Source organism: Oncorhynchus clarkii, chromosome 19 (assembly GCF_045791955.1).
Source record: "Oncorhynchus clarkii lewisi isolate Uvic-CL-2024 chromosome 19, UVic_Ocla_1.0, whole genome shotgun sequence".
In the NCBI taxonomy this organism is placed as follows: domain Eukaryota; kingdom Metazoa; phylum Chordata; class Actinopteri; order Salmoniformes; family Salmonidae; genus Oncorhynchus; species Oncorhynchus clarkii.
The window spans coordinates 28,059,593-28,081,069 of NC_092165.1; the positions used below are offsets into that span (position 1 = coordinate 28,059,593).

At 41.0% G+C, this 21,477-nt stretch overlaps 2 protein-coding genes across 4 annotated transcripts in view; both read left to right on the forward strand.

The window, feature by feature from the left end:
- Nucleotides 1–2,326, forward strand: part of LOC139375005 (stAR-related lipid transfer protein 9-like) — a 62,352-nt gene extending 60,026 nt beyond the window's left edge. For both annotated transcript variants that reach the window (XM_071116341.1, XM_071116342.1), the window contains one exon: nucleotides 193–2,326. In XM_071116341.1, the coding sequence (XP_070972442.1) occupies nucleotides 193–294 (102 nt within the window). In that variant the 3' untranslated portion in view covers nucleotides 295–2,326. The remainder of the gene's footprint in view (nucleotides 1–192) is intronic.
- Nucleotides 2,327–2,956: 630 nt separating this feature from the next.
- The window catches only part of LOC139375006 (spectrin beta chain, erythrocytic-like), a 50,677-nt gene continuing 32,156 nt past the window's right edge, over nucleotides 2,957–21,477 (forward strand). For both annotated transcript variants that reach the window (XM_071116343.1, XM_071116344.1), the window contains exons 1-2: nucleotides 2,957–3,285; nucleotides 19,196–19,491. In XM_071116343.1, coding sequence (XP_070972444.1) covers nucleotides 19,344–19,491 — 148 coding nt within the window. In that variant the 5' untranslated portion in view covers nucleotides 2,957–3,285; nucleotides 19,196–19,343. The remainder of the gene's footprint in view (nucleotides 3,286–19,195; nucleotides 19,492–21,477) is intronic.

Here is a 21,477-nt window from a genome sequence, read left to right on the forward strand (position 1 = left end):
TCAATCAATTCATTAAAGTGATTTATCAATCTTGTTTTACATCAACAGTTCTTAAGAGCACTTCAGATGCAGATATGCTTAATGATTCCTTATGTCAATGTGGAGTCTCTCTTCCTCTCTCTTTTCTTCCTCCCCTTCCCTTCTCTTTTCCATCCCTCCCTTTGGCTCACTTTTTGTCCTCCTGTCTTTCAGGTCGACCTTGGCACTCCATCCTTCCCACAGAGGCTGTTGGGAACAGTGGCTAGGAGACAGGCTGCAGTCCTGGCAGAGCTCGATTCCCTTTTCTCTCTGTGAGACTGACAGCTGGCCAGGGTCGTGTTCATTAGTCACCAAATTGAAGAAAACTGACTGAAAAAGTGAGGGGCTATTTGGACTTGTCCAATAAGAAATAATCATTTTCGTGTTATGTTTCAAAACATTTTGCTACGGTGGGCCTTAATGAACAGGCCCCAGGTTAAAGGCCACAGATGTAACAGTGAGCACTTAGACCTATGTCCGGAATCTGATCTTCTCTCTTTCAATTTGCACCTGAATTTATTTACTTGATTTTAACCTTATGAAGAGCACTGATGACATTGATTTTGTGATACGAAGTATCATGCAGCTTTTTTTTATGTACATTTATTTTTGTCAGTACATATTTGAGTATTTTGTGTTTAAAATCGTTAATTGTAGATCTGTGTTTAATATGTATGCTTTTAGCAATCTTAATCGTATCTTGCTAAAGTTTGAGTGGTGTGGACTGGGTGTCAGGGAGGATTTGAGGGGCTGGCTCCTAGATTTGGCCCATCCAACAGATCCTACTGCGTTACTGCAACTTCTGATCAGAGAGACCCCAGGCTCCTGAAGGTTTACAATTCCCCAAACGTTTCATAAAAACACTGATTTATATATAACGCAAAATGATGTCTCCTATTGCCCATTCCTCTATTTAATCTATCTGTACTGTGAGACTCAGTTGTACTACTTCCATAATTACTGATTTATGATACAACATGATTTGTCTCCCATTTCACAGGCCTCAGCCTCAGTCCTAACCACTATAAAGACCACTTAATGACATGATTCTTATCCTCTGAATCCTATAGTAGCGTCCCAAGGCACAGCACACTTTACCCACTCACTACCCTTAAAGCTAGAATCCTTAGTGTCCACATCCATTTTCAGACTTCCAAATGAATGATTATATACCAATTGATTCTTGAAGAGTATACCTTAGAAATGCCCCATGAGCTTAGTTCAACTGTCGTACCCCGACAAGAACCCAAAATAGAAGCTTGTTTTACTCCAATGTCTGTAAACCATGTAGATGTAGACAGACGGTGTGTAGCCTCAACCACGTGATTAGAACTACAATGTTGACATCACGGATGGTCAGTCCTTGCATCCACAGCTCTGTCTATGAATTTTTAGAGTGGTTACATTTCTCCAGGCCCGTCCCTCATCTTTTTAAAATATTTTTTTGAACCAAAAACAAGCAGGGTGAGCACTTTTAAAGGGTTAAGAATTGTAGTCTAAAGGAAGAAAAAAATATGCAACCACTTATTTGGTGTAGCTGTAAAGCTAACACTAAGTAACATACTGTAAACTATAGCCCCAAAACCATATAAGCTGAGTCTATAGGTCCTTATCTGTTTCTTAGTCAGATTTGTATGTACCATACTACTTTGTTTCTACTGTCTCCCAATGACAATGTTATTAGCCCTGCATATATGCAATACTGGTCATTTCACATAGTCATGTAGTAAACCATATGCTTGAGGATATAATGAACAATGGGTTTTTCTCTGAACGTTGATTAACAAGACAGCACAAACAGATCTCTGACCATGCTATAATGGAAGGTGTTTCGCAATGGTGTTGGTGAGAGAGAAGACATATTAGTTGGCCAATAATAGACCAAGCCTATTCATCTGTTAATTAGTTGACGCTTCAGGCAAGTCATGCACAGTTTTTGAGATCCAACCTTTAAAAAGCCATATTATGTGTTTTGTTGACGGTTCAGGACATTAGTTTTGCTCTAGTTGTTGTCACAGTAAGACGGTCCCCGGGGAAACCAAAGAAGAAGGAACTGATATGAAAGATCTAGTTTCCCCGGGGATAGAACAATGAAGTAGCTGACTGACAACCTTTTTGTACTGAGTTTTATTTTTATCCATATTTTTACAAGTGCCTATTATGTGACATGAATGTATAACACCATGTCAATATGTATAATTATTTTTGTTTTATTATGTTGTTTATTTTAATAACTATATATTCTAATCCTAAAGAAATGCAAATTAGTGTGTGTTATTTTCCTATATAAACTTGACATATTTTAAAATGTGTCAATATGTATAATTATTTTTGTTTTATTATGTTGTTTATTTTAATAACTATATATTCTAATCCTAAAGAAATGCAAATTAGTGTGTGTTATTTTCCTATATAAACTTGACATATTTTAAAATGTGTACAATGTGACACCTGCAGCTTGTCACTTGTTTAGCTGTGTAAATATGAGGTATATTCATTGTAAATTGCAGGGCTGTTGTCCAGTTCCTGACTATAGCCCCTAGACTTAAACATATCCATGATGTACTAACTTAGCCTACTCAACAGTATGTCCTTGTGTATGTTGATTGTTGCCGCCCTCCTATTTATTTGTATGATATGCAATGTTGGCCATGATCAACAATGTTTTAAATTTGACCACAATCAATGAATCATCACATTAAATAGTGGAGCGTCTACACTGTATGTACACTGCTATAGCTTGCTGGAGTGAAGCACTGGCTTGTTTGAATGAGGATCCGGTGGGAGCAGAGTAGTGGAGGTGACATTTCTGGCGGGGGCGGAGGTTGTTATGTGTTCCAATTAGACCAGACCGACAGCCAGGCGGTGAGGGGAGGGGAGGGGGCGCACCCCACCACACAGAAGTGTGTCTATAGCTGCCATTTAAAGTCACCAGCTCATGACAGGAATGTCTGTCCCCTGCGCACAGAGATCATGTACTAGATGCGTCTACTTTATTTTTAACACATTGGATGGGTCAAACGATGGCTCACTGGCTGACGGAAATGAGAAATGAGCGTGCTGTGTGCTCGGCCGCAGCTTTTGGACCGCAAGATTTACAACCCCTTTCTCCACTTTGCCCCTCTGGCTCTCCAAGACCATTCCCTCTGTGCGGAGTCCACTGCCGTGACCAGGACCGGTGGGAAGCTTCAATGGGATTATAATTGGCTTTTAATTCGAGGGACATCAGAAAGTGTATATTTTCCTACAGGATTAAATCAAGCAAAGGTGAGTTTCTTTGATAGGGAAACGTTTCATGTAAATTCATACAGGTGAACTATTTACATTCTTAAAATGATAATGGTTATGTGTTAGATTATTATTGAGAATACTGTTTACAAATATATTTATTGACATAGTGGTCTTTCAGTGCGATTCATTTCTAAATGTAGACACCAAAGGCAAATTTTGCTTACCACCTGTTGTTGCTCAATGCAAAACTTGTTGAAGGACATTCCCTTCCTTTCAAATACCACGATAGATAAACTGTTGTAGCATTGGCTACATTTCAGTTTTGTATTTCTTGCTTATTGTTCTGACACATATATTATTCAGATTTTATCATTTTAACTTTGAAAGGATTTAATTCGGTACTCGGTAAGTAGGCGGGTGTTTAGGTGAACTTTTGGCGCGCGCGCTATGCGTGGTCATAACGGTCTTGATGCATATTCTGCGCGCTTCTGCTGACAGAAATCCAAAGGGCGCTTCGTTTGCTGCCCATCCTTTCTAGTGTTATTGGAAACATTACATCGTTTTCAAAGAGAGGGGGAGAGAGATGAAGACAAAAATATTGTCTCAAAATTGTTGACTGCTGGAGGGATACTACTTTCTTTAATCCTCTTCATACACAAGGCCACATAGAGCTCTCTCCACTCCTTGCCTTTGGCACATGGAGAATAATATAATAAAATATAATATATATTTTCTTTCCTTAAAGGGCAATTCGGTTGCTGCAAGAATACACAGACTAGTTGCTCCTCTCCACACTAGGAGTATGTAACTGTTATATAATTTTACGTACATGCTGCACTCTACTCTACATGAGCGGGATGCAGTATTGAGGCGAAAAACTATTTCCATACCAACTCAAGGTGTCATAAAAAAATGCAATCCCAACATAAATTATATTTTCACATGACCCTCCCCTTGTAGTGTAAAATAATTGCACACCCTCCCCATCATAGAATTAACTAAAAATAATATTGACGACCACAAATAATAACCGTGTGTTTATAAACGTGGATATAGACCACACCAGCATGCTTTTGTGGCGCAGTCGGTGCCACGCAGGGCTACCAGCCAGAAGGTTGAGGTTTCGCGGATCACCACCACCGACGAGCTCACTCTCCCTGCCTGTTTCATTAGGCCTACACTATGATCAGAGCCAGCTGCACAAAATGGCCAACTAGGGGGAAATTATATTTTTAACATTTTTATGCCTATTTATAACTATATAACATTTTTTTTCACCAACAGGTTTCTGTGCCAATGCACCACACAATCAATCAGCAAAGCGTACCGACTTCGGGCGCTTTAATATCATGGTTTACGTTTTCAACACCACAATAAATAGACTACGTCAATCTCGGCAAACAGAACATACATCCCTCCCTACCTTGTAGGCCTACCCAGTACAGAAGGCTTGGCTTGACAATCTATGAATGTCATTAAACTTGTTGTTGTTTTGTAACAGATGTCTCTTTCCATTCATCAAATGTCTGCTACACAGTTTAGATTGATAGATGTAATTTGTCAGTTAAAAATGTATTTAAAAAAAAATGTCCTCATTAATCTACACACAATACCCAATAATGACTAAGCGAAACGTTTTTTAGAATCTTTTGCTAATTTATTCAAATTAAAAAACAGAAATACCTTATTTACAAAAGTACTTGCTATGAGACTCGAAATTGAGCTCAGGGGCATCCTGTTTTCATTGATCATCATTGAGATGTTTCTACAACTTGATTGGAGTCCACCTGTGGTAAATTCAATTGATTGGACATGATTTGGAAAGTGACACACCTGTCTATATCAGTTCCCACATTTGACAGTGCATGTCAGAGTAAAAACCAAGCCATGAGGTTGAAGGAATTGTCCGTAGAGCGCTGAGACAGGATTGTGTCGGGGCACAGATCTGGGGAAGGGTACCAAAATATTTCTGCAGCATTGAAGGTCTCCAAGAACACAGTAGCCTCCATCATTCTTAAATGGAAGAAGTTTGCAACCACCATGACTCTTCCTAGAACTGGCCGTCCGGCCAAACTGAGCAATTGGGGGAGAAGGGCCTTGGTCAGGGAGGTGACCAAAAACCGGATGGTCACTTTGACAGAGCTCCAGAGTTTCTCTGTGGAGATAGAAGAACCTTCCAGAAGGACAACCATCTTGGTAGCACTCCACCAATAAGGCCTTTATGGTAGAGTTGCCAGACGGAAGGAAGCCACTCCTCAGTAAAAGGCACAACAGCCCATTTGGAGTTTGCCAAAAGGCACCTAAAGGACTCTCAGACCACGAAAAGCAAGATTCTCTGGTCTGATGAAACCAAGATTGAACTCTTAAGCCTGAATGCCAAGCGTCACGTCTGGAGGAAACCTGGCACCATCCCTAACAGTGAAGCATGGTTGTGGCAGCATCATGCTGCGGGGATGTTTTTCAGCGCCAGTGACTGGGAGACCAGTCAGGATCGAGGGAAACATTGTCACGCTCGCTATCCTCAAACTCCCTGTCATAAATCGACCAAGGCGCAGCGTGCATGTAGTTCCACATCTTTTAATGAAAGTGAAACCGAAACAACCAAAAAGTAAACCGCAAAGAGCGTGACGCAACCAAGGTGCACACAAACACACACGGAAAAATAATTACCCACAAAACACAGGTGGGAAAAGGCTACCTAAGTATGGTTCTCAATCAGAGACAACGATAGACAGCTGCCTCTGATTGGGAACCATACCAGGCCAAACACAGAAATACAAAACATAGAACAAAACATAGAATGCCCACCCCAACTCACGCCCTGACCAAACCAAAATAGAGATAGTTAAAAAAGGAACTAAGGTCAGGACGTGACAAACATGAACGGCCAAAGAACAGGATTTTTTTAATGAAAATCTGCTCCAGAGCGGGGTGACGGTTCACCTTCCAACAGGACAATGACCCTAAGCACACAGCCTAGACTACGCAGAAGTGGCTGCAGGACAAGTCTCTGAATGTCCTTGAGTGGCCCAGCCAGAGCCCGGACTTGAACCCTATCGAACATCTCTGGAGAGACCTGAAAATAGCTGTGCAGCAATGAACCTCATCCAACCTGACAGAGCTTGAGAGGATCTGCAGAGAAGAATGGGAAAAATTCCCCAAATACAAGTGTGCCAAGCTTGTAGTGTCATACCCAAGAAGACTCGAGGCTGTAATCGCTGCCAAAGGAGCTTCAACAAACAATTGTGTATAAGGTCTGAATACTTACAGTACCAGTCAAAATGTTGGACACTCTACTCATTCAAGGGTTTTGTTTATTTTTTACTATTTTCTAAATTGTAGAATAATAGTGAAGACATCAAAACTATGAAATAACACATGGAATCATGTAGTAACCAAAAAAGTGTTAAACAAATATTTTTTGTATATATTTGAGATTCTTCAAAGTAGCCACCCTTTGCCTTGATGACAGCTTTGCACACTCTTGGCATTCTCTCAACCAGCTTCACCTGGAATGCTTGGAATTCAACAGTCTTGAAGGAGTTCCCACATATGCTGAGCAGTTGTTGGCTGCTTTTTCTTCACTCTGCGGTCCAACTCATACCAAACCATCTCAATTAGGTTGAGGTTGGGTGATTGTGGAGGCCAGTTCATCAACCAATCAAGCAATCAAATGTATTTATAAAGCCCTTTTTGCATCAGCCAATGTCACAAAGTGCTGTACAGAAACCCATCTTAAAACCCCAAACAGCAAGCAATGCAGATGTAGATGCACCGTGGCTAGGAAAAACTCCCTAGGAAGAAACCTAGAGAGGAACCAGGCTTTGAGGGGTGGCCAGTCATCTTCTGGCTGTGCCGGGTAGAGATTATAACAGTACATGGCCAAGATGTTCAAACGTTCATAGATGACCAGCAGGGTCAAATAATAATAATGACAGTGGTTGTAGAGGGTGCAACAGGTCAGCACCTCAGGAGTAAATGTCAGTTGGCTTTTCATAGCCTATCATTCAGTGTTAGAGACAGCAGGTGCGGTAGAGAGAGTCGATAACAGCAGGTCCGGGACAAGGTAGCACGTTCAGTGTACAGGTCAGGGTTCCACAGCCGCAGGCAGAACAGTTGAAACTGGAGCAGCAGCACGACCAGGTGGACTGGGGACAGCAAGGAGTCACCTAGGGCTCGGGTCCTCAGAGAGAAGAAAAAGAGAAAGCGAGAGAGAGAATTAGAGGGAGCATCCTTAAATTCACACAGTTCATTTGATGCAGCACTCCATCACTCTCCTTCTCGGTTAAATAGCCTTTACACATCCTGGAAGTGTGTTTTGGGTCATTGTCCTGTTGAAAATTAAATGATAGTACAACTAAGTGCAAACCAGATGGGATGGCATATCGCTGCAGAATGCTGTGTTAGCCGTGGTGGTTAAGTGTGCCTTGAAATCTAAATAAATCACTGACAGTGTCACCAGCAAAGTGTCACCAGCAAAGCACCACCACACCTCCTCCTCCATGCTTAACGGTGGGAACCACACATGCAGAGATCATCCTTTCACCTAATCTGCGTCTCACAAAGACACGGCGGTTGGAACCAAAAATCTAACATTTTGACTTATCACACCAAAGAACAGATTCTCTTTAGTAGTGGTTTCTTTGCAGCAATTTGACCATGCAGGCCTGGTTCACGTAGTCTTCTCTGCACAGTTGATGGGAAGATGTGTCTGTTACTTGAACTCTGTGAAGCATTTATTTAGGCTGCAATCTGAGGTGCAGTTAATTGCCGATTTATGAGGCTGCTAACGCTTAAGAACTTATCCTCTGCAGCAGAGGTAACTCTGGGTCTTCCTTTCCTGTGGCGGTCCTCATGAGAGCCAGTTTCATCATAGTGAATGATGGTTTTTGCGACTGCACTTGAAGAAACTTCTTGACATTTTCCGGAATGACTGTCTTAAAGTAATGATGGACTGCTGTTTCTCTTTGCTTATTTGAGCTGTTCTTGCCATAATATGGACTTGGTCTTTTACCAAATAGGGCTATTTTCTGTGTCCCACCATTACCTTGTCACAACACAGCTGATTGGCTCAAACACATTAAGAAGGGAAGAAATTTCACCAATTAACTTTTAACAAGGCACACCTGTTAATTGAAATGCATTCGAGGCGCCTACCCCATGAAGCTGGTTGAGAGAATGCCAAAAGTGTGCAAAGCTGTCATCAATGTAAAGGGTGGCTACTTTGAAGAATCTCAAATATAAAATATATTTTGATTTGTTTAACACTTTTTTGTTTACTACAAGATTCCATATGTGTTATTTCATAGTTTTGATGTCTTCACTATTATTCTACAATGTAGAAAATAATTTAAAAAAATAAAAACCCTTGAATGAGTAGGTGTGTCCAAACTTCTGACTGGTTCTGTATGTAAATGTGATATTTCAGAATTGTATTTTTAGTACATTTGCAAACATTTCTAAAAACCTGTTTTTGCTTTGTCATGTGGTACTGTGTGTAGATCGATGAGGTAAAACAAAACGATTTAATACATTTTAGAATAAGTCTGTAACATAATCAAATGTGGAAAAAGTCAAAGGGTGTAAATAGTATCCGAATGCACTGGATATACACACATTACAACGATTTTTAAAAGTGACCATGATTGCGCAATAAAGTCAGCACTTATTTCCATTGTGGTCCCTATCTTTTTTTTGTATATAAATACATATAAATGACATAGATACAGACATATTACAGAGAAACAATCCCCAAAATATATACTGTTCACACATAAGGCAGCTTTTGACCTTATCTTAAAAAGTGGTTATGGTTGGTATGGCTTTGAGTTGCTGTGGTACTTTGTTCCACTCAAAAGCACAGGTATTTAACAATGTATTCCTACCAGATAGACGCATATTTAAAACAGTGAATATTAGAGTCTCTTAGGTATTTTCTTAAAACTTAATTGTTGGTTAAGGGTTTGTAAGTAAGCATTTCACTGTAAGGTCTACTACACCTGTTGTATTCGGCGCATGTGACAAATACAATTTGATTTGATTTGGACAATAATAAATTAATTTTTTTGTTGGATAGGTACCTGGGGGCTGAGTCAGTGATAATTCTGGGGTTCAGACCAAGTTCAATTAATACTATTATTTCCACAGTCTTTCGGGTTCCCCAACTTGCAGCCTACAGGCCAATTTGTTTTATTTGCCCCCCCCCCCCAAGTTTTCTGGTCAAATGTTTTTAATGTTTATTATTTTGTATTTATTTTTATTCTTCAATGTTAGATAAAACACTAAAAACACAAGGAAGTCAGCTCCAATTGATTTTGATTTTGGAACTCTTTCCCCAAGTATTCCCACACATAATAAGGAGATGTTAACTTATGCAAATGTAAGCAAGGTTTGAAATTATGATTATGTTTTAGTAACAAATGCTATATGTTTGGGCTTCTAAATCTAGTTGATGATCTCTGCTTTAGGGGGTCTAGGTTTCCACTCATGGCCAACTGATGGTTTTGTCACTAAAGATGTTGCGTAGGTATAGCGATTGTGGCCTGGTATTGCCACTTGTGCTCTAGCCAATAGCTCAAGGATACAGTGTGGAAATAGCCAACAGAAAAAGATTATTAGGGACAAAATTGAGAGATTGTTTTAATTTGTCAAATGGCAGCCAATCAACATGTCACAAGAATAAGACCCTCGATATTTATTGAATGGAGCATCAAGATCATCCCCATGCACTTTTACCACCCTGTGAAGTTCATCATTATTTAACATGTAGCCTAATACAAGGTTTCCCAAACTTGGTCCTGAGGCCCTCCCTGGGTGCACATTTTGGTTTTTGCCCTAGCACCACACAGCTGATTCAAATAATCAAAGCTTGATGCTGAGTTGGTAATTTGAATCAGCTGTGTAGTGCTAGGTAGTAGTGCACCCAGGAGGAAACAAAACGTGCACCCAGGCGTGCACCCAGGAGGAAACAAAACGTGCACCCAGGGGGAAACAAAACGTGCACCCAGGGGGAAACAAAACGTGCACCCAGGGGGAAACAAAACGTGCACCCAGGGGGAAACAAAACGTGCACCCAGGGGGAAACAAAACGTGCACCCAGGGGGAAACAAAACGTGCACCCAGGGGGAATTAAAACGTGCACCCAGGAGGAAACAAAACGTGCACCCAGGGGGAAACAAAACGTGCACCCACGGGGAAACAAAACGTGCACCCAGAGGGAAACAAAACGTGCACCCAGGGGGAAACAAAACGTGCACCCAGGGGGAAACAAAACGTGCACCCAGGGGGAAACAAAACGTACACTCAGGGGGAAACAAAACGTGCACCCAGGTGGAAACAAAACGTGCACCCAGAGGGAAACAAAACGTGCACCCAGGGGGAAACAAAACGTGCACCCAGGGGGAAACAAAACGTGCACCCAGGGGGAAACAAATCGTACACCCAGGGGGAAACAAAACGTGCACCCAGGGGGAAACAAAACGTGCACCCAGGGGGAAACAAAACGTGCACCCAGGGGGAAACAAAACGTGCACCCAGAGGGAAACAAAACGTGCACCCAGGGGGAAACAAAACGTGCACCCAGGGGGAAACAAAACGTGCACCCAGGGGGAAACAAAACGTACACTCAGGGGGAAACAAAACGTGCACCCAGGTGGAAACAAAACGTGCACCCAGAGGGAAACAAAACGTGCACCCAGGGGGAAACAAAACGTGCACCCAGGGGGAAACAAAACGTACACCCAGGGGGAAACAAATCGTACACCCAGGGGGAAACAAAACGTGCACCCAGGGGGAAACAAAACGTGCACCCAGGGGGAAACAAAACGTGCACCCAGGGGGAAACAAAACGTGCACCCAGAGGGAAACAAAACGTGCACCCAGGGGAAAACAAAACGTGCACCCAGGGGGAAACAAAACGTACACCCAGGGGGAAACAAATCGTACACCCAGGGGGAAACAAAACGTGCACCCAGGGGAAACAAAACGTGCACCCAGGGGGACAGGACCGAGTTTGGGAAACTCTGGCATGATAAACTGCATTCTTTCCCAGGATGTGGTGACATTTTTTAATCCAACATGTACTTTACTTGGATAAAAAGGTTGGATGGAGACCTGGTTGATATCAAGCCATTTTGAGGATGCTGGAATGATATTTTGGACGAATGTGCATATGCCCAGAGGAGACAAATCAGATTGAAAACATGGTGACTGGTTGTGTTTATGCCACATATACAGTGTAACACATTTCAAATGACAAATATTTAGGCTATATTGAAGCGTTCTAGGTGCGCGAGGAAAAGCCCTCGTATTGGAGAGGAGGCTTAATGCTTGCTCTGCCTGTATTGTCTCTAAACAAGATCCAATAGGGGATCATTTCCAGCTGCGTGTCTCATGTCTTCACTGTTCTTTCATGCACAGTGATGCACCTGGCCTCTCCACTGCCTATCAGCTATTCATAGTTGTTATTGTGGATTCATATTGAAAATTGATGCAGCTTTGAATGCTTTTACGTGTGGTATGATTGCTAATAGCCTATTGCAAATATGTACAAATGCTCCACCTACCACTATTGTCACTATTAATAGTGGATAGTGGGCCGGATAGACAGACTGGTAGACTATATTGACCTGTGGTATAGTAAAAGTTACCTCGCAGAAAAACGTCGCGCATGAGGGTAGTACCAAAACACCTTGATATGGGGGAGGCGCATGGAAGCAGATGAAGACATTTGGCTAGGATGGAAGAAATGATATAGTACAACCTGCAAAAGAGCGAATGCAAACCTGGGAGAAAACTCTCTACCCTCCCATGTGCCCAATAAAAAACCATACAACCCTCCCCAAAGCCACCCAGAAGTTTGACAACCCTCCCCAAAGCCCCCCAGAAGTTTGACAACCCTCCCCTATTTTGGAACACCCAATACTGTCCCTAACCTCTCCCAAGATCAAACTCACGTGTTATGGCGGTCCAAACAGAGTTTAGTATTGCCATTCTAGTAGGCTACAAATGGTATTGTAATATAATATACTGTCATGTTCATATCCTAAATTAATGAGGGTTTAACTCAATATTAAAATCAACATGAAGCCACTTGACCATTCCGTTTCAGTCATTTTTATCATACACTCTTATTCAGAGCAAGTAGGGTGAAGTACCTTGCTTAAGGGCACATCAACAGATTTCACCTAGTCAGCTCAGGAATTCAAACCAGCAATGTAATTTCAACCCCCGAATTTAAATTTCGGGGGTTACATTTTTTTACCCAAATCAAATGTCATGGTGATATTTTTTTTTGATTTCACGTTGAATTCATGACAACTCAAATGTAAATCAAAAATAGACATTGAACTGACGTCTGTGCCCAGTGGGATCTTTTTATGTGTAGATTGATATGTTGTGGTAGTGTCTATGAAAAGTATATGGTGTAGTGTTGTCTCTGTCTGTGTGGCAGGTATAGTTGTGCATTAGAGGACAATCTATAGATATTAACAATCTATCAGAAGCAGGAATGACAGATCTCAGACTGTCCCCCGAGTGTAGGGGAGCAAGGTAGATGATTGCCCCTCCTGTCTCTCTCTGTCACACTCTTTGATATAGCTTTTTCTTTATTCACTGTGGGGCAGCTTCCCTGGCACAGGTTAAGCCTAGTTCTGCACTAAAAAGCATCTGAATACTTATGCGTATTAGTGCAGTACTAGGCTCAATTTGTGTCTGAAAACATGGTGCTATGTGTTTGCCTCTACCAGATTTTCACCATGCGAAGACGAGATGACACAAGACCTCACTCCAGCTTTTGCTGTTACACTTTCCCACACGTTGAGTCGCTAGTCCTCCTAACCACACCCATCTGCCATCTCTCCTTTCTCCCTCTCCACTTTCCATGCTACTCAGAAAATCCAAGAATTACAGATGGAACATCGGCTGGCTGTGTTCTCTAGTTAGTTGCCATGGTTTCTGCTCGGTTGTTTTGTGTTAGCCTTTATATTTTACACAAAGGGAGGTGTTTTTGTATTTCCATTCCCCTCTCTAGCTATCATGAAATTCATTTGAAAAGGTTTGAATAGGCGGTCTAATCACTGTTCAATCAGGATGATTGATTGAAAGACGTATCTTGCTGAATGTACCCAGCTGGTGTTTTTGATATTATAATTGGTAAGGACTGTAATGGGGCTAAGGTTTCTGCCTCCACCTGAACTAAGCTGTGCCTGGGTAGAGGCTGCCAGTTCAGTGAAGAGGTAGTCTTTGTCCATGCCATGTAGAATCCAGAGAGGCTATGCCATGACATGTGCTCCTGTCGTCAGTTTGGCCCAGAGCAACATGGCGTCCTGGGTTTCATGCAGTTAGGCTAGTGGATTTAATGGTGTCAGCAGACATGCACGTCACATAGCGCAGGGACATGCCTGCTCTGTTGGAGCTAGCCCAGGTTGTGTGTGCGGTGATAAGGGGATCCCCTGTGCTGCTAGTCAGTGGGTGGAGGTAGGGTTATGTCTGATAACATCCCCCTGCACGGGACTGATACAGAGATGAGGAGGAGGGAGACCTGGGCCTGAATTCACAAAGCGCCTTAGAGTATCTCTGTTCCTTACCGAGCAGATCAGTCACTCAATATAGTCTTCGCTCACAGTCGCCGTTGTCCCTGTCTGTTCCTACAGCTAGAACTGAGATGGGGAAACAATATTTTTCCCATAATGCCCCTTCATCCTGGACCATGCTTCAAAAGATAGTTAGTCCGTGCCTGTTTTTAAGACTCTGATTGACAACACTGTTTGTGATAACTGCAGCTGTTTGTAATATTCAATTGTATTCGTAACTTGTGACACGTTGTCTTTTGTTTTGCATTTTGTATGTTTTCTTGTGGTAATATTTTATGGACACGCTGCCATTTCCCTGTTTTGCCTTCTTGCCAGGTCGCCCTCGCAAAAGAGGTTCTTAACCTCAGTGGGTCTTACCTGGTTAAATAGAATAGAATAAAAAAATACAAATAAAAAAAGGAAGTGCTGATCTACGATCCTCCCTCTTATTTATTATGATTTATAAAGGCTAAACTGAGTCTCGATCCACCGGGACTAACACCACTGTATACTACGTAACCACAACCAGGGCCCCTTCTCTGAATGGAAAAGAACCAGTCATCCTTTTATCTCCTTAAAACCAGAGGTTGACTTTGTCGTGTAAGGGGAGGGGAGAGGTAATGTGCACAGTGTGACTGTATCTCCACAACAAAGATGGTACAGTCACACCTCTGAACATGTGAGTAGAACTCAAAGTAATCATACCGGGTTGGACTGAATCCTTGAGATGCAGTTGAGACACAGTATGTTTCAAGTTTTATTATTTTATTCGTATGTGCAGGATAAACATGGTATTCACCGTCCAATAAAATGCTTATATTCATTGGACTGTACAGACACATTCCCACACAATATTTAGCAGACACTCCTATCCAGAGCAAGTAGGGTTAAGTGCCTTGCTCAAGGGCACATCAACCAATTTTTTTTGTTGCCTAGTCAGCTCATGGATTCAAACCATTGACCTTTCTGTTACTGTTAGGCGACCTGCCTCCCAGCCACACTAACATGAAACCAGATGTAGCCAGCAGAAACACACAGACCCACATTTACAGTTGAAACGTTGACCGTACAGCATCACAGGATGGCGGTTTGTGCGTAACATTCATCAAGTTCCCCAGTAGAGACAGATAGGGGGTTGCCCTTCCCTTGTGTGGGGTGATAAGAGCGGCACGCTGCACTAAGATAGAGCTATCTTGGTGGCTAACCTTTACCCGCCTTTCCACACACACACACCCCACTCTGTGACGGTTGGGGGATATGTCAGGCTCAAAATGGCCACGGCTGATGAGGGATGAGTGAGTTGAGGAGTGAAGGGAACTACTTGTGATTCCTAAATAGCAGCAAAAGATTGTAAACAAAACAGTATACATTCCTAGGATGTATGTTACAGCATTTCTTCTCTTGGAATTTTTGCTTTACATTCAGAACAGTTTCTTGTTTTCCTATAGTCTGCCATCTTTTTGTTTGAAATTGTAGATTTTGGACAGGCAGTCTTTTTTTATACTAAATACTAACATATAAAGGGAGGTGTTTTTGTATTTCCATTTCCCTCTCTTCCCTAACATCATTTAACAGACACTCTTATCCAGAGTTACTTACAGTAGCAATTAGTGTTAAGTGCCTTGCTCAAGGGCTCATCGGCAGATTTGTTTCACCTAGTTGGCTCAGGGATTCAACTAAGCAACATTTCAGTTACTGGCCAAACGCTCTTAACCGCTAGGCTACTTGCCACTAGTATATTTTAGCAAGACTTCATGTAGTGGTGATTCCCTATGAAAAGCCACTGGCACAGGAGAGAGCTGTCCATAACACGTCCACAAAAATCAACTTTCCAAACATTACTCTTTCTGGGTGAAATTCTCATTTATTGGGTATATAAAATATAAATAGCTCCAAAACACATATTCCTATAGAAGAGGTGCAGAGAGAGATGCATTCTAAAAGCTATATCTGTGACACGGTAACAACTATATGTGCTCTCCTCTCACCTGTGCTAACACTTCCTGGTCACCTGTGCTACCTATATACACACACTGACCAGTGACCCATGACCCCAACATATAGTGCCCTCTGGTGTACAAAACAAGTAAGAATAACCATTGACAGACAACATATGCACAACACATAAACAGGTAGACTTCTGGGTTCTTTATTTTGTTTTATGCATACACATAATACAACTATCCTACCCATAACATAATACAGATATCATACCCATACAGATATCATACCCATAACATAATACAGATATCATACCCATAACATAATACAGATATCATACCCATAACATAATACAGATATCCTACCCATAACATAATACAGATATCATACCCATAACATAATACAGATATCATACCCATAACATAATACAGATATCATACCCATAACATAATACAGATATCATACCCATAAATACAGATATCATACCCATAACATAATACAGATATCATACCCATAACATAATACAGATATCATACCCATAACATAATACAGATATCATACCCATAACATAATACAGATATCATACCATACCCATAACATAATATATCATACCCATAACATAATACAGATATCATACCCATAACATAATACAGATATCATACCCATAACATAATACAGATATACCCATAACATAATACAGATATCATACCCATAACATAATACAGATATCATACCCATAACATAATACAGATATCATACCCATAACATAATACAGATATCATACCCATAACATAATACAGATATCATACCCATAACATAATACAGATATCATACCCATAACATAATACAGATATCATACCCATAACATATACAGATATCATACCCATAACATAATACAGATATCATACCCATAACATAATACAGATATCATACCCATAACATAATACAGATATCATACCCATAACATAATACAGATATCATACCCATACTATCCATACCCATAACATAATACAGATATCATACCCATATACATAATAATACAGATATCATACCCATAACATAATACAACTATCCTACCCATAACATAATACAGATATCACACCCATAATGTAATACAACTATCCTACCCATAACATAATACAGATATCATACCCATAACATAATACAGATATCATACCCATAACATAATACAGATATCATACCCATAACATAATACAGATATCATACCCATAACATAATACAGATATCATACCCATAACATAATACAGATATCATACCCATAACATAATACAGATATCATACCCATAACATAATACAACTATCCTACCCATAACATAATACAGATATCACACCCATAATGTAATACAACTATCCTACCCATTACATAATACAGATATCATACCCATAACATAATACAGATATCATACCCATAACATAATACAGATATCATACCCATAACATAATACAGATATCATACCCATAACATAATACAGATATCACACCCATACAGATATCATACCCATAACATAATACAACTATCCTACCCATAACATAATACAGATATCATACCCATAACATAATACAGATATCATACCCATAACATAATACAGATATCATACCCATAACATAATACAACTATCCTACCCATAACATAATACAATTATCATACCCATAATGTAATACAACTATCCTACCCATTACATAATACAGATATCATACCCATAACATAATACAGCTATCATACCCATAACATAATACAACTATCCTACCCATAACATAATACAGCTATCATACCCATAACATAATACAGCTATCATACCCATAACATAATACAATTATCCTACCCATAACATAATACATCTATCCTACCCATAACATAATACAGGAGAGAGCTGTCCATAACACATAATACAGATATCATACCCATACAGATATCATACCCATAACATAATACAGCTATCATACCCATAACATAATACAGCTATCATACCCATAACATAATACAACTATCATACCCATAACACAATACAGCTATCATACCCCCATAATACAGCTATCATACCCATAAATCATACCCATAACACAATACATAACATAATACTATCATAACATAATACATATATCATACCCATAACATGATACAGATATCATACCCATAACATAATACAGCTATCATACACATAACATTACCCATAACATAATACAGATATCATACCCATACAGATATCATACATAACATAATAATACATACATAACATAATACAGATATCATACCCATAACATAACAATACAGATATCATACCCATAACATAATACAGCTATCATACACATAACATATCACTCTCCTACCCATACCCATACAGATATCATACCCATAACATAATACAACTATCCTACACATAACATAATACAGATATCATACCCATAACATAATACAGCTATCATACCCATAACATAATACAACTATCCTACCCATAACATAATACAGATATCATACCCATACAGATATCATACCCATAACATAATACAACTATCCTACCCATAACATAATACAGATATCATACCCATAACATAATACAGATATCATACCCATACAGATATCATACCCATAACATAATACAACTATCCTACCCATAACATAATACAGATATCATACCCATAACATAATACAGCTATCATACCCATAACATAATACAACTATCCTACCCATAACATAATACAGCTATCATACCCATAACATAATACAGATATCATACCCATAACATAATACAGATATCATACCCATAACATAATACAGCTATCATACCCAGAACATAATACAGATATCATACCCATAACAACATAATACAACTATCCTACCCATAACATAAGACAGATATCATACCCAGAACATAATACAGATATCATACCCATAACATAATACAACTATCGTACCCAGAACATAATACAGCTATCATACCCATAACAACATAATACAACTATCGTACCCAGAACATAATACAGCTATCATACCCATAACAACATAATACAACTATTCTACCCATAACATAATACAACTATCCTACCCATAACATAAAACAGATATCATAACACATAACATAATACAGATATCATACCCATAACATAATACAGCTATCATACCCATAACATAATACAACTATTGTACCCATAACATAAAACAGATATCCTACCCAGAACATAATACAGATATCCTACCCATAACATAATACAGCTATCATACCCATAACATAATACAGATATCATACCCATAACATAATACAGCTATCATACCCATAACATAATACAACTATCCTACCCAGAACATAATACAGCCATTGACCTTTGATAGAAAACCCTGTCTCCACACATATGTCTGTGAAACAAAGATGGAAAAAACATCAATGCTAATAGCTCTTTATTTCTCCTTCTTTCAGACGTCCTGCTGTGTGAGGTCCATTCTACTGTATCTCTCCCTCCTCCACTCCTCATCCTCCCCTCCCAGAGCAGCTGAGGCTGTCCCTGGCCCCCAATTACCTCACCCCAGCCAACGGCCCCCGTCCCACCGCCAAGCTGGCTGCTGCCATGACGTCCACCACGGACTTCGACAACGTGGAGATCACTCAGCAGTATAGCCGCATCAACACGCGCTTCGAGCTGCTGGAAGAGGAGCTGGACAATGACAAGAGCTCTGTACGATTGTTTGAGAGGTCACGCATCAAAACCCTAACAGGTGAGTTGGAGCTGGGAGGGGAGACCTAGGGCTCTGATGTGGGCTGGGTTGTGTTATTGGGGTGTTTTTCCCTTATGGGTCGTTCTCTGTCACCTACTGTCTCTTGGAATCAGCTATTATATGAATCAGCCTCTTGGCAAAACGCTATGCCTGGGGATGATCTAGCTAGCCACGAGCAGCTAGTACCACCGCTTACAGTGCATGTCTGCATGGGATCAAATGCTAGTCCCACCACTCCTTGTATTTCCATTTCCATCCATATGTCTCATCTATTTCAATGTCTATATATTCTGTCCATATAAGAAAACATGAAAGATGGCAGTGGCAGAATACTATCTAGGCTTGTTTATGCTGTGCAGTATGTTTAATAAGTCTACCTGATAGCTTTGAGCCTTGTATCATCATGTCTGAGTTTGGCTGTCAGCCACACACACTCCCAGCAGAGCAGTTGAGACTTATCATACGTACAGTCGCTCTTACCCCCCCCCCCCCCTCCCCACACACACACACACACACACATACACACCCCTAAAGTTGCTGGGATCATTTGCACATTCCCAGAATGCTCCAGTGTGAGCGATGTGGACAGCTGCCCCCCCCGAGTCCCAAATGGCACCATGTTTCCCTATTTATTGCGCCATTTTGACCAGGACCCAATGGCTCTGGTCAAAAGTAGTGCACTATATGGAAATAGGGTTTGAAAGATGCGGATAGCTTGGATCTCTGGGATATCTGCCTGAGATTGTAATCAGTGACACACCTTTGGGGCCAATAAGTACTCACTCTGAAGGCCTTTTAAATAGTACCTCCGTCTATGGAACATGGGAACAGATGAACCATGGGACTGGAGATGCAGAGGTGAGGGGCACATAGCTCTATAGCCACAAACAGTGGTAGGGTCAGTGATGCCGTGGACAAGTGGTTCCACATTATTTCCAATTTTTGTTGGTACTTTTGACCCCTTTTTCGCGATATCCAATTGGTAGTTGCAGTCTTGTCCCATCGCTGCAACTCCCGTACGGACTCGGGAGAGGCGAAGTTCAAGAGCCATGCGCCCTCCAGAAACATGACCCCGCCAAGCCGCACTGCTTCCTGACACACTGCTCGCTGAACCCGCAATCCAGTCGCGCCAATGTGTCGGAGGAAACACCGTCCAAATGGCGACCGTGTCAGCGGGATAGAACCCGGATCTGTAGTGACGCCTCTAGCACTGAGACACAGTGACTTAGACAGCTGCGCCACTCGGGAGGCCGAACCAAATAGGTTCTACCTGGAGCCAAAAATGGTTCTTCAAAGGGTTCTCCTATGGCGACAACCAAATAACCCTTTTAGCACCTTATGCTCTAAGAGTGTAGCTAGCTGGTGTGTTGTGTTACTGCACTGTTGTCTCTGTAATGCAATCAGTGTCCTGTCACAGACAGAGAGGGGGGGATGAAAGAGAGAATGCCAGAGAAAGAGCGAGGGAGGGAGAGAATGAAAGAGAGAGGGGAGGGGGAGAGAGAACGAGGTAGGCAATGGAAAGAGGAAGTAGTAGCTCTTACACATCAGTGTTGATTTCCAGCTGGTGGACAAACCAAGTGTGAGCTACAGCTACTGTCTGAGCTGTTCATAATGAGATTACACTTACATGACACAACATGTTAGACCCTACAACAAACATCGACTCTACATCTAAAGTCATAACCTTCTAAAATTCAGGTTGGGAATGCCTTGTCTGATCCACTGTGATGAAGATGTTCACCCACTGTTTAAAATGTATGATCACTGAGGCATGTGCAAAGGATAAGCCCTCCAACCTACACGTCCCATTTAGTTGGGGGGGGGGGGGGGGTGCACAGCCTTGTCAGGAAGACTTGTGTGCAGCCTGGAACATATTGTATGCATGGCTGGTGCGCTGGAGAAAGAGCCACTCCGAGCTGAGCTGAGAAAGAGAGCGAGGGAGAGAGAGAGAGAGAGAGAGAGGGGTGGGAACAGGAGAGAGTCATA